Below are 13744 nucleotides of genomic sequence, written 5' to 3' on the forward strand. Positions count from 1 at the left end.
GCGCGATCCTGGAGACCCGGGATCGAATCCCACATCGGGCTCCTGGTGCATGGAGCCTGCTTCTCCCTCTGCCTGTGTCTCTGCCTCTCTCTCTCTCTCTGTGACTATCATAAATAAATAAAAATTAAAAAAAATTTAAAATGCATAAAAATACACTACTAGAAAATACACATTTAAAAAAAAAAAAAAAAAAGAAGTGGTGTATATCTACACAACAGAATATAACACAAACATAGAAAAGAATGAGATTTTGCTACTTGTAACAACAGGGGTGAACTTAGAGAAAGCTGTATTAAGTAAGTCAGAGAAAGATAAATGCCATATTATTTTGCTTTTATGTGGAACCTAAAAAATAAATGAACAAACAAAAATATGAAGAGACTCTTATATACAGAGAACAAACTGGTGGTTGCTGGAGAGGAGATGGGTAGAGTGATGGGTTAAACTAGGTGAAGGCACCTAAGAGATACAAACTTCTAGTTATAAATTAGTCACAGAAATGAAATGTACAGCACAGGGAATATAATCAATAATTTTTTTAAATGGGCAAACGACTGGCACAGATATTTTGCCAAAGATGATAAACAAATGACCAATAAGCACACTAAAAATGCATTAATCATTATGAAAATGCAAGTCAAAAAACACAATGAGACACACCCACTTAGGGGAATCTAACATTCGTGCCCACTACAATAGCTAGAATCAAAATAATGGAAAACAAGAGTTGGTGAGGATGTGGCAAAATTTGAACGCTCACACAGTGCTGTTGGGAATGAAGACCATGCAGCAATTTGCTACGGAAAAGAGTCTTGCAGTCCCTCAAAGAGCTACTCTATGACCCAGTAATTTTATTCCTAGGTATATACCAAACACAACTGAAAACAGGTATTCTCATATTCATGCACAAATGTCCAGAGCAGCAACTATCTGCAATAACTAAAAAGTGAAAACAACCAAAATGTCCATTAACTGATGAATGGATAAATTCTGACCAATCCATACATACAATGGAAAGGAATGAATTACAACATAGACGAACCTCAAAAACATAATGCTATGTGAAAGCAGTCAGTCATGAAAGGTCACATACTGCATGATTCCTTTATATAAAACATCCAAAATAGGTACTCCACAAAAACAAAGATCAGTGGTTGCCAGGGGCTGGGGGAGGAGGAATGGAAAGTGACTATTCAATGGGCACAGGTTTCAATGGGCACAGGTTTCCTCTGTGAATAACGAAATGCCTTGAAATTAGCATTTGGTTGCACAATACTATCAACGTACTAAGTGCTACTAACTCATGCACCCTAAAATAGTTAATTTGGGGGCATCTGACTAGCTCAGGGGAAGAGCATGTGACTCAATCTTGAGGTCATGAGCTCAAGTCCCATGTTGGGTGGAGAGTACCTATATAAATAAAACTTAAAAAAATAAAAATAGGGATCCCTGGGTGGCGCAGTGGTTTAGGGCCTGCCTTTGGCCCAGGGCGCAATCCTGGAGACCGGGAATCCAATCCCACGTCGGGCTCCCGGTGCATGGAGCCTGCTTCTCCCTCCGCCTCTGTCTCTGCCTCTGTCTCTCTGTGACTATCATAAATAAAAATAAATACATAAATAAACAAATAAATAAATAAAATAAAAAATAAAAAAAAAATAAAAATAGTTGGGGCGCCTGGGTGGCTCAGTGGTTGAGCATCTGCCTTTGGATCGGGGCTTGAACCCGGAGTTCCAGGATCAAGTCCTACATCGGGGTCCCTGCAGGGAGCCTGTTTCTCCCTCTGCCTGTGTCTCTGTCTCTTTCTCTCATGAATAAATAAATAAATAAAAATAAAAATAGTTAATTTGGGGTGCCTAGGTGGCTCAGATGATTAAGCATCTGCCTTCAGCTCAGATCACGATCTTAGGATCCTGGGATCAAGCCTTGCACTGGGCTCTCTGATCACCAGGGAGTCTGCTTCTCCCTCTCCCTCTGTTCTCTCTCTCTCTTTCAAATAAATAAATAAAATCTTTAAAAAAATAGTTAATTTGGTTATGTGAACTTTGCATCAATAAAAAAATTTTAAGTGTCCAAGAGCTCCAAATTACCTGTAATATTTTTAAAATCAGCAAATTGCTTATTAAATGATGGCATATTTATCTAATATATACAACCACTAAAATATATTTTCCAAGAACAGCTACATGGAAAATTAAATCGATAAACTAAAAGCTACAAAAAAATTATATACAAAGCATAATTTTTATCCTAAATAAGATCTGTAAGCATCTTCTTTGTACTATGTGAATTATCAAAGTTTTCAACAGAAATAAAATATGTGATGTTTTAACAAATCCAGAAAGAAGAATGAGTGTAATAACAGATTTCCTAACACCAGTAATTTTCACCCATTCCAGCCATTCATTCAACATGTTTTTCTAGGACAATACAGCGTTTCCTTTTTTACCCAGTAGGGGAGCTGCTGATCTGCCATGAAAGCTTTGGGACTAGGTTCGGTTTTCCCATTGCTAGTCCATATTTTTTTCCAGGTAGTATATTTGTCATATCCATCCTTGTGGCTGAAAAAGAATAAAAATAAATTGATCAATCTAGAAGCTCAGCAGGTTTTCAAAACAGGAGGCAGATTAGTAAGTCTTTTCTAAAGGACTTAAGAAGCCATATCAAAAGGAGAGGGGGAAGTTATCTGGGCACCCAACAAACAGGTGGTCAGGAAGGGTGCCTTCCTTCTAGTTCACCATAGAAAACTGTTAACCGACAGGGATGGCTACCTCTCTGTCCAGTGCTCCATGGCTGTAAGCATCCTCCCCCAAATCTCTGCATTCCTGCCCCACGCACTGCCACAGAAGAGGAAAGCAATGCCTAGATTTTTTAGAATCTGCAGACTACAAAGAGTTCCTGTCTCACAGCAAGTACTTTCTGAGCCGTAAGCGTGCACACATGTAGCACGCACACACCCAACTGCTGCATCAAAGTTCTGGCACAGCTGTAGTTGGCATAGGCATGGGTGGAAAGCTAGAATAATTTGGTCAGCCCAGGAGCTCTGTCTTAATTGTCTGACCCCTTCTGCGGCCCCCCGCCACTGTCCCCTCCACCATGGAAACCTCAAACAATTGGTGAACAAACCTTCTGTAGTAATGGTCAAAGCATTCATTACAGAAATGCTCCCCACAGGAGAGGTGATACCATCGGGATGTGTAGCCATTCTTGGCACATCTGAAAATAGCAAAAAACATATGGATTTGGTAATGAATAAGCATTTCCTTGTGCTTTTTAAAAAACAGGTATTAAGCACATCCTATGAGCCCATCCTGTACTATCTCCACATAGAATCCTAACAACCAAGAGTTGATGACAGGGGGAACTAAAAGGATGTTTGATCTCTAATAATACCTGGTAGACACAGGGACTTAAAGACCCCTGGTACTTAGCTGGCTACACACCAGAAGGGCCCAGGGCTTAGAAGTTTTTATCAAGACTCCCCGCAGCAAGGACAGGGTTTCATGACATGAAACAATGAATGTCGCTGTGCTTGCTGCAAGCGGCATGTGCAGGAAGAGACAAGTGCAGTCTCTAGCAATAACATATGGCTCAATATTGAATAGCCAGCCGGAATCGGACCGTCAAGCACGCTCTCTGGCAAACAGAACCTGTCAGCCAGCCAATAATGTAGCCAAAGACTGAAATATAACTCCACTGTGAACACTAACACCACCACCTCTGTGATGAAAAAATAAAAATGGGATTTGTTTTCTAGGCTTTATTGGCTCAAAACCTTAACTGAAGAGTTTGCTCGGGACGTAAAAGGCCATGCTTGGGTCATCCCAATAAAAATGACAACAGCGCAGGCAGCTTCACGGTTTCGGGGAGACCCCCCCTAGGGCTACTGGAAGAGGAGGTATGTTGTCTGAGGGGTAGAAGCAGCACAGGAAAAGTGAACGCACGCTGGTCCCCATGGGGAGTTCAGGGTCTTCTCTACTGTGTGCCCAGCCCTCACCCCATCACACCCTCAACCCCAGGAGAGGTACAGCCCCAGTGGGCGGGATGTGAGGACACCGATGGGCTGCCACATAGAGCTGCCACGACTCGGTCTCATGGGGGAAGCAGACAGTGTGTGGTGTGCACGAAATGCTCGTGTAGCGTCTCTATTCTTAGAGGACTTACAGTATCTCTATCTTTAGGGAAACCATCTTGGAGGATGATGCTCCCACCAAGAATGCTCTCCCAGGGAGGCCAAGAGACATGCCTTCCGCACAGACCTTTCCGAAGCGCTTGCAAAGCACACAGGACACGCGACTGTGCAGCCTGACTTCTCGCATCTCCTGTACTTCTTCTCAGACCCGCCATCCTCGTCGTCGTCTGTTGTCTCTGTTGCTTTTTTCTTCGCCTGAGGAAGAACCAGCCAAGGTCATGATTCCCCCAGAACAGCCAAGGGTGAAGGAGGTGGAAGGTTCACGACCAAAATAACTTTCACGTTGTGAAAATCAATGACACCCTGCCAGTAGGTGAGGGGCTGACAGTACAGCAAGTGCTGGAGACCGCAGCCTGCAAATAACTTGACTTGCTGGAAACACAGAAGTAGCACTTGTCTCCGAAGACAGAACTAAAACGCTTGTGAGCCCCTCTCAGGAAAAAGCTGTACTGTTCAAAACAAAAGCCACTCTCAAATTGAGATTTTCTTCTTTTTTTTTAAGACTTTATTCATTTATTTATGAGAGACAGAGAGAGAGGCAGAGACACAGGCAGAGGGAGAAGTAGGCTCCCTGCAAGGAGCCCTGTGGGACTCGATCCCAGGACCACGCCCTGGGCTAAAGGCAGGCACTAAACCACTAGCCACCCAGGTGTCTCGAGACTTTTTTGTGTAATTAGAGCAGTGATATCCTCTCAGTACGGCAGATTTTTAAAAACAGAATATGTATTTTTTAAGCTTATATATGTATTTAAGTCATCTCTACACCTGACATGGGGCTCAACCTCACAACCCCAACATCAGGAGTGGCACAGTCTCCCAACTAAGCCAGGTATCACCCAAAGTTGAATAATTTTTAAAAAGACTTGGCATTCAATACCTTTCTTTAAAAAAAAAAAAATGCCCTAGAAAAGAAATGGCAGCAAGTAACCTGCCAACGGCACCCAACCGGCTACAAGCTCAAGTCCAAATTCCTATCAATGACACCAAGCCAAGCATGATCTGGCCTCAGCTCATATCCTGGAAGCAACCACACAGCTGTGATTCTCTGAACAGCTCATGCTGATTCACACTCTATGCCTTTGTCTTTGCGGTTCCCTCTGCCAGATGTACTTTTTTCTACATTCTATCACTTTATCACACTGTGCTGCAATTGTTCCAAGGGGAATTTCTCCACTAGGCCAGAAGTTCCTTGAGGATTGGAAGTATACCTTCTCATCTCTAATACTTCAGCCCCAATCATAATAATTTCATGTATTCAAAACAGGTGCATTGGGGGGCATAGGGCTGGCTCAGTCAGTAAAGCATACAACTCCCGATCTCAGGATTTTAAGTTCAAGCCCCATGTGGGGTGTAGAGATTAAAAATTTAAAAACTTGGGGCACCTGGGTGGCTCAGTGGGCTAAGCATCAGACTCTTGATTTCCACTCAGGTCATGATCTCAAAGTGGTGAGATCAAGCCCAGTATCGGAGGGACTCCACACTAGGGTACAGGGGCTGCTTAGGATTCTCTTTCTTGCTCTCCTCTCCCTCTGGCCTCCCCCCACCCTCCAACCTCTGCTTGCTGTCTCTCTCTTAAAAAACAAAAATAAAAACCCCAACAGGTGCATTAATGAACAAATGATTAATACCTGCCTACCGGAGCTCCTCAAAGGCAGGCTATCTGGAGAATGATCAAAAGATGCTTTTTTCTTTGTCCTCCTCCGTGGTGTTGCCATTGTTTCAGAAAACCTAAAAAAAAAAAAATTAAAAAAAATTAAATAAGTAAACAGTAATACTTTCAACACTCTGGAGCAAAATGATTACGTAGTTCACTAGGCAAGAGCATATGCAGTTAGACTGCCCTATTGTGAAGCCACTGGTTGCAAGCCACTTAATCTATGACTGAGCCTCAGTGTTGCTGTATATAAAATGAGCACAGCAAGTATGTACCACAGCAGTGGTATGAGAAGATAATCTATTTAAAGCCCGAGACCTGGCATATTATAAGTACTTAATAAATGCTGTCCTTTAGAATACGCATTTAAAAATATAAAAATAAGGAATACCACCACACAGATGACCAGTAAACCAATTATACTGCTGTTTATAAGATTCAATGAGTAAAAAACACCTAATCTTTGTTCCGTTCCTCTATCATCTTAGAAGCTTCTGAATTTTGATCCTACTATTCTTTACAAAGAAAACTCATTTGTTCCCTCTCAGTAAAATCTCAGGCACATTGTCCAGTCACTACTGAGTTTAGGAATCTGGGTTAGTCACTGGTATCGCCTACCAGAAAATTTTATGAGCTCTCAAACTAGTGTAATAGCAGCGCAGTTAAACAAACATTAAGAACCAAAATTTAAGAAAAGGACCAAAATCTATAAGAAAAATAATGCATAGTAACCATGAAAGTTTAAGAGTCATAAAATTAGTATTTTCAGTTAAATAAGGAATAAAAAGGCTTACCATAAGAACACAATAACATACAGATTTTATAATCATCACACAATTCTTTCCCTGATCTGTTGAATTTACTACACATACCCACACATTCACACTCTAAATGATAGCATGAAAAATAAATAGAACATACCTATGAGTAAGGAATTTGAAAGTGCAAAAGTATAATGATACAAATTTCACAAATATAATCTTCATTTTGGAGAAAAGCCTTGTAATCCTGTTTCGTATCTGTGAGTTGTACTAACATTCATAAGAGCATTTTCACGGATTATTAACATCATGTGAAAACTTGGTTCACCACCTACACCAACTTTGAATAATCTTGACATTGGTGATAAAGAGGACATTCCTCTGACTCAGTCTCCATTTTCTCAAAACCACTATGTCAGTTATGAACGCATAAACCCTATACATATTCTGAAATGCATTACAGTTATGCATTAAATAAGTTGCTTTTGATTCTATACTGCTCATTATACTGCTGGATAAAACACTAATACTGTGAATAAAACTACTGTGTACCTATAATTCTTATACCCAAAGGCTTTCTAGATCACATTTATATTTTCAAAAGGCTGTCTGATCTAAAAAATTTCTTTATATGATACATATACCTCACAAGATTCATAAAATGACTCACAAAGCACATATAAATATATATATATAGTGTATGCAAATGTATATGTAAGGATTGCAGCAAAAATATTTGAGTCTAATGTGGGATTCAGGAACATAAATATAATCAGCCAAATATAAGTTTCATGCAACATTTAGCCCTGTCACCTAGGAATACTGGCAGCTCAAAAGAAAGCATAGTTTCTGGAAATTTCAACAAACATTTTAATCCAACTGTGGACTGGAAAATATGTATTTAATTGCAATGAAGAATTATACAACTCCAGAAATGGTTAAGAGGAAAGGAAAACATTAATTATAAAAGCCATTGTTAGGTCTGTGTTGTCTAGGAAAAATATAAATATAAAAAAATACTTTTAGCATTAGTATACTTTTACCTTTAATTATATAATTAACAGTGATATTCCCTCATCATTTTCTGACACTAATTTCTGTATTTTCACTGTTGCTGGGTTTTGGGGGCTGAAGATGAAGGGAAAATTTTTTAAGTTGGAAGGACTACAACTTTTGTGCTTTTCAATATAATCTTAGAAATACTGATCACAGGAGCTAACAAATGAGTATACTAAAGGTGCTCTCACCTGGTTTTTCAAAGTGATAAACACACCTAACTAAATATAATCAATGTGTTTTATATTTAATATAGTTATGTAAGCATATATCTTCCTAATTTTAAACTTATAGCTTTGGTTTTCTTCTAACGTGACCAAAGGAAGAAAAAAAGTGAGGTTCTGGTCCGGGGAGGTGGGGCGGGGGGGCATAAATATACATCTGGATATATCCACGTCTAGATTTCTATTTTAATAATTCTGAAGGCTTTTTTCCTGAAGTAGGCCTACTGAACAATATTTTTTCAAAAACCACAGAATTCACCAAAAAAGGAACCCAAAAGGCTTCAGACTGGAATAAAAATTTATAGTGGCACCGGCATAATTTCTAAACATAAGGACAAACTGACAGACACTTCTTCCGAGACAACACAAACCAGAACTTCCCTCTGGGCCACTTATTAAAATACAGCAGGACTAGCACCTTTTTTTTTTTTTTTTTTTTTTTTTTTTTTGCACCTACGTTAAATCAAATTTTCCGAGCCAGGTCCACTGCCTGCATGCTTTACTGAGTACTTTCTCTGCCTGAAAGGCAATTATTGATAGTCGTATTCTCCTATACCTCCTGAAGAAACCTCTCTTGCCCCTTCTTCCACTACAATAGAGTTTTTTAAAAAGAGGGGGGGGGTGCACCTGGGTGGCTCAGTAGTTGGGCTCTGCCTTTGACTCGGGTCGTGATCCAGGGATCCTGGGATCCAGTCCCACATCAGGCTCCCTGGGAGCCTGCTTTTCCCTCTGCCTATGTTTCTGCCCCTGTCTCTGGGTGTCTCATGAACAAATAAAATGTAAAAGTAATAATAATAAACAAACAAAATGCAGGAGGCCTGAGTCTTGCGTGCACCTGGAGAGTGCCCAGCTCCCCAAGTGGAGGGTCCGCACTCTCCGGCACCGCACCCCCGGGAAGGCTGGGCCTCCCTCCGGCTGGATTCCACATTACGGAACCCTCACTTGCTACAGCTGGGCCTGCCTCTCTTCCTTCCTCTTTCACCTGCCAGCTGCCGGGCTGTGGACTAACAGCTACGGCGATCGGGCCGCCCCGTCCGGGTGCTCAGGCCCGGAGGAGTTACCCCAGCAACCTGGCAAAGCCGCTCGCGTCCGCACGCGTGGTGGCTGCGCCCGAGGGTTACGACCGCACCTGGGGGCTGTGCGCGCGAGCACACCCGGGAGCCCCCCGCCCCCCGGTCTGCGGCTCCCGCGGCCAGCGGGCACTCCCCAGGTGACAGGGCGCTGACAGTCCCCCGGGGGGAGGGAGCCCCAACGTCCGCGGCGCCAGCTGCAGCCGCCTCGCTCCCCGAGGAGCCTCCCCGTCTCCTCTCCCGAGTCCGCGAAGCAGCAGCCTCCGGGGCTCACCTTCGCGCCGGAGGGGTGCACGGAGTCGCGGGGAGAAGGCGCCGCTGCACAGAAAGGAAGCACGGCGGGGGCTAGCGAGGACCCCCCACCCCGCGGCCAGCCCGGGAATCCCCCCCGCCCCCCGCCTCGGACCCGCAGCCCCTGCCCAAGCCGCGGAGAGCGGAGAGCGGGGGGCGGGGGCAGCCCGTCGTGCGCCCGTCCGCCTCCCACCCCGGGCGAGGGGCGCTGCGCGCGGGGCGGCGGGCAGAGGCGCAGCCGGCACCGCAGCCCAGCCGCTTTGTGCCGAGCTGTCACCCGAAAGCCGCCGCCGCCCCCGCGCCCGCCCCCGGAGCCGCGTGCGCCGCACCTGGGAGCGCGGGCGGGACGCTGCGCGCCGCCCCGGGCCGCCGGCGCCTCCGGGCAGCCGCGCGCAGCGCGCACAGGACAGCAGGATCCGCGCCGCGAGCCGCAGCCCCCGCTCGGCCGCCGCCGCCGCCGCCGCCGCCGCTTCCGCCCCTGTCACGGCGTGACCCGGGGTGGGAGGAGCCGGCGAGCCCGAGGAGGGGTAGGGTCCCCGCCTTCGCCTCCGCCGCGGCGCTCGCCCCGCCCTGGCCATTTCCGCCGCTGCGCCAGCCGGGGCGCCGGGGGCGGGGGCGGGGCCTGTGCGCCGGGGGCGGGGCCTGTGCGCGGGGGCGGGGCCGGAGACGGCGGCGGCGGCCTGCAAGCTGCAAGCTGCAGGCTGCAGGCTGCGGGCCGCGCACGAGGTAGGCTGCCCCGGGCGCGCGGAGGGTGCGGGACACACCACGCCGCTTGCTGCGATCCGAGTCCCGGCTGGGGCATCCTCACGAGCGTGGGCAGCCCGGCCATCCGCGCCCTGAAACGCGGTTCGGGAAGCCGCGTGGGGGACCTGGGAATCACGAGGTCGGGCAATGAATGACCTCTCTGAGTCCACGATTTAAAATGCTCCCCCCCCCCCTCCCAAAAAACACTGCTGTGTCTTAGTGGTTTTGAAGGAAACAGAAGAACTTGCTAAATAGTGAGTGATGTCCTGGGGACGAGAGTGGGGGCGGGGAGGGGGAACTGGGGTGCTGTAAATATTGTCTTGCTGCAAAGTTGTGAAACAGATGTATGCAAATCTGAAAATTCACTGAGCCATGCTCTTAAAAGGAGGTGGGGGTTGGGAACGGGGGTGCTGTAAACAGTCTGCCTTACTGCAAGGTTATTAAAGTGGATGCCTATCTAAAAATCCACTGGAACCGTGCTCTTAAAATGTATGCACTTTACAGAAGTTATTTTTCAATTTAACATTTAAAAATAAATGTAAAGCAGAAACATGTTTTTGTTTTTGTTTTTTAAAGGGGAGGGAGGAAACCAGACTTGAGAGTTCGTCCAAAGAGTACTTTGGGGGCCAGACTAGTGCATCCGCTGTTTCCGTGTGCCGGTAGGAACAACTGTGAACTTTGCCTTTCTTTTCTTGTTTTTATTTTTATTTTTTTTTACATTTTTTAAATTGAAATTCAATTTGCCAATATACAGTATAACATCCAGTGCTCGTCACATCAAGTGCCCTCCTTGGTGCCCGTCTCCCTGTTACCCCATCCTCCCCCACCTCCCTGTCCGTTTTTTTTCCCAGAGTTAGGAGTCTCTCATGGCTTGTCTCCCTCTCTAATTTTTCCCACTCAGTTCCCCTTCTTTGCCTTTCTTGATTCTTATAAAAATTTGCACTTTTATCTTGTTATAGAAAATTCTTATTTCGAAAAGCACATGTGCAAGTACACGTTGAGATGCTATTAGAGCAGCTAAGAAGTGGTTAAGTTACAGATGTGATGTTGACTTAGATTTCAAGTTTGTGTGCAAGGGATAGAAGTGTGCAATTCCAGATTGCGCTGGCTCTATGGTGAAATTATGCTTGCCTTTTGTTTTAAGTAGAGAACTGCTTTATGAAGGCTCAAGCTCAGGTTCCGAGGTTTCTGGCTGAAAATGTAGATGGGAAAACTGTAACTCTCTTTTGCTTTTCTGTACCCAATATAATCAGGTACTTTGTTTGACCTCTCAGAAATTTTACTCTCTCAAGTTGTAGGGTATATTCAGAGTCACCTCCTGACATCAACAGGACCTTGCAAAAGTGTTTGTTAACAAATGTTTTTTGAGAAGTGAATTTATGTTCCCAATTCCAGGGGCGGAGGAGTGCCTTCTCCTTAAATCTTAAGCACACTGGAACCAAATTTTTCAATAAAGGGAACGTTTCCTGAAATACTTGCTTTTTTGTGATGTTTGCTATTCTCATTGACAAATCATTAAATTAGAGCCGCCAATGATAGCAGGCTATAGTATAATCCAAATTCAATTAGTTTCACTGATTCAAATTAAACTCAATTAGAATTAATCAAGTTATATGGTCCTTAGTATTACAAAGTTCACATTGAAAGGGCAGATGTTTTCCTCATATCTGCAGATGGATTTGAGGTTATGTTTAGGTGTTCTTTTTTTTTCTCTCTCAGTTCCTTTGTGTTCATTTTCCCATGCAAAAAAGAAACTACAAGAAAATTATTTGAGGGGGAACTTGGGTGGCTCAGTGGTTGAGAGTCTGCCTTTGGCTCAGGTCATTGTCCTGGGGTCCCGGGATCCAGTCCCGCATCCCGCTCCCTGCATGGAGCCTGCTTCTCCCTCTGCCTATGTGTGTGCCTCTCTGTCTGTGTCTGTCATGAATAAATAAATAAAACCTTAAAAAAAAAAAAAAAGACTAGGAGCAAAGGGAAGTCTTGAGAGAGAGAAAAACATTGGCCTTATGGAAAATATTAGGATCAGAATGTCTTTGAACTTAAGCAATATCTCTGGGAACTAGAAGACAATGGAATGACTTTTTCAAAATTGTGAGAAAAAGTAACTTTTCAGGTGGCTTTTCTGTGGATGTTGAAATATTTTAAAATTCAAGTGAGAATTCTAACCAAGAATTCTATGATCAGCAAAACTGCACAAAAACCTTTTCTCCTATGCACCCTTTCTTAGAAACCCGTTGGAGGTTGTGCGTCACCAGTTTAAGGACAGTAAGCAACAAAACAAAAAAAAGGAGGAAAATATAGGATAAAAGAAATAGGAGATTCATCAAAAGAGAAAGAAATCTTCAGGATGATGATCAAGAAAGACGCCACAATGCTAGCTATGTAGTGGGAGTGGAGAGCATCCAGGTCAGGAGTCTCCAGAGTCTTCTCCAAGATGGTGATATTGGTAGAATAACTGATAACTGAAGAGATTGAGAGTGTATTGATAGGATATTGGGACAATTGTGGAGCATTGAGTTGAATTGGTAACAAGGACATAGGAATTTTATAAATGAAAAGTCAAGGGGCACCTGGGTGGCTCAGTGGTTGGGCGTCTGCCTTTGGCTCAGGTTGTGATCCTGGAGTCCTGGGATCCAGTCCCACATGGGGCTCCCCACAGGGAGCCTGCTTCTCCCCTCTGCCTGTGTCTCTGCTTCTCTCTGTCTCTCATGAATGAATAGATAAAATCTTAAAAAAAAAAAAAAAAAAAAGCAAGACAGTCATTAACAGCAGAATAAAAAAGTACAAAAAAGGAAGAGTAATCATACAGTATTATGTGGTTTAGCTGTGAATGGTATTTACCTGGTCATCATAACATGTACCCCAAATATTTAATGAACCATAGACTATATCTGGGGGGGGGGCACCTGGCTGGCTCTGTTGGAGGAGCATGCAACTCTTGATCTTGGGGCTGAGAGTTCGAGCCTCACGTAGGATATAGAACTTACTTAAATACGTAAATCAATGAACTTTAAAAATAAATAGGCTGTGTCTATATTGAAAGGATGGGGAAAATGAAAAGGTGGTGTGTGTGCTGGGAAGTTGAAGGAGAGCGAAGCAGGTATCTTCTCTCCATGCTACCTGGAAATGAAAAATGAAGAAGATAGAAAATAAGCATGCTATTTTGAGATACAGAGTTAGATTTCAAGACTCAGCTAAAAGAGTTCAAGATGGTTGCCTTTCTCATTGGGGGTGCAGACTGCTATCTGAAACTCTTTAAATTATATACATTATAATGGAGAAAAAATAAGTAAGCAGTGAAATGTTAAAAATTCAAGTGAGATGCTAGAAAAAATTCTAAGTTTACAAAAAAAATTTTTTTTTGTCCTCTCCTTTTTTAAAGCTTAAGCTCTTTGTACTCGAACATTAAGGTATAATTCTGTTTATTTAAAGATCCTTCCTAACATGTAATATGAGGTATGCCTCTACCATCAGACTCCCTGAAAAGTAACTTTTCAGGTGGCTTTTCTGTAGATGTTGAAATATTTTATTTTTTATTTTTATTTTTTTTTAATTTTTATTTATTTATGATAGTCACACACAGAGAGAGAGAGGCAGAGACATAGGCAGAGGGAGAAGCAGGCTCCATGCACTGGGAGTCCGACGTGGGATTCGATCCCGGGTCTCTAGGATTGCGCCCTGGGCCAAAGGCAGGCACTAAACCACTGCGCCACCCAGGGAATGTTGAAATATTTTAAAAAGTCATACTAGGGCAG

General features: G+C 43.9%; 2 protein-coding genes across 11 annotated transcripts in view; one reads left to right on the forward strand and one right to left on the reverse strand.

The window, feature by feature from the left end:
• KDM1B (lysine demethylase 1B) overlaps window positions 1–9677 on the reverse strand; it is a 60532-nt gene extending 50855 nt beyond the window's left edge. The window contains exons 1-5 of one of the 2 annotated variants that reach the window (XM_077885850.1): window positions 9575–9677; window positions 5818–5917; window positions 4257–4384; window positions 3124–3213; window positions 2447–2558 (exon numbers count right to left, since the gene is read on the reverse strand). In XM_077885850.1, the coding sequence (XP_077741976.1) occupies window positions 2447–2558; window positions 3124–3213; window positions 4257–4384; window positions 5818–5904 (417 nt within the window). In that variant the 5' untranslated portion in view covers window positions 5905–5917; window positions 9575–9677. Of the gene's footprint in view, window positions 1–2446; window positions 2559–3123; window positions 3214–4256; window positions 4385–5817; window positions 5918–9228; window positions 9349–9574 lie in introns of those variants that run through there. The other variant, XM_077885851.1, reaches the window with a different exon arrangement.
• Window positions 9678–9884: 207 nt separating this feature from the next.
• TPMT (thiopurine S-methyltransferase) overlaps window positions 9885–13744 on the forward strand; it is a 28884-nt gene continuing 25024 nt past the window's right edge. For 7 of the 9 annotated variants that reach the window (XR_013373904.1, XM_077886412.1, XM_077886413.1 and 4 more), the window contains exons 1-2: window positions 9978–10243; window positions 10566–10648. The gene's annotated coding sequence lies outside the window, so the exon portion shown is untranslated. The other 2 variants (XM_077886408.1, XM_077886409.1) reach the window with 2 other exon arrangements.

The sequence above is a fragment of the Canis aureus genome, chromosome 37 (genome assembly GCF_053574225.1).
Source record: "Canis aureus isolate CA01 chromosome 37, VMU_Caureus_v.1.0, whole genome shotgun sequence".
Lineage (NCBI taxonomy): Eukaryota > Metazoa > Chordata > Mammalia > Carnivora > Canidae > Canis > Canis aureus.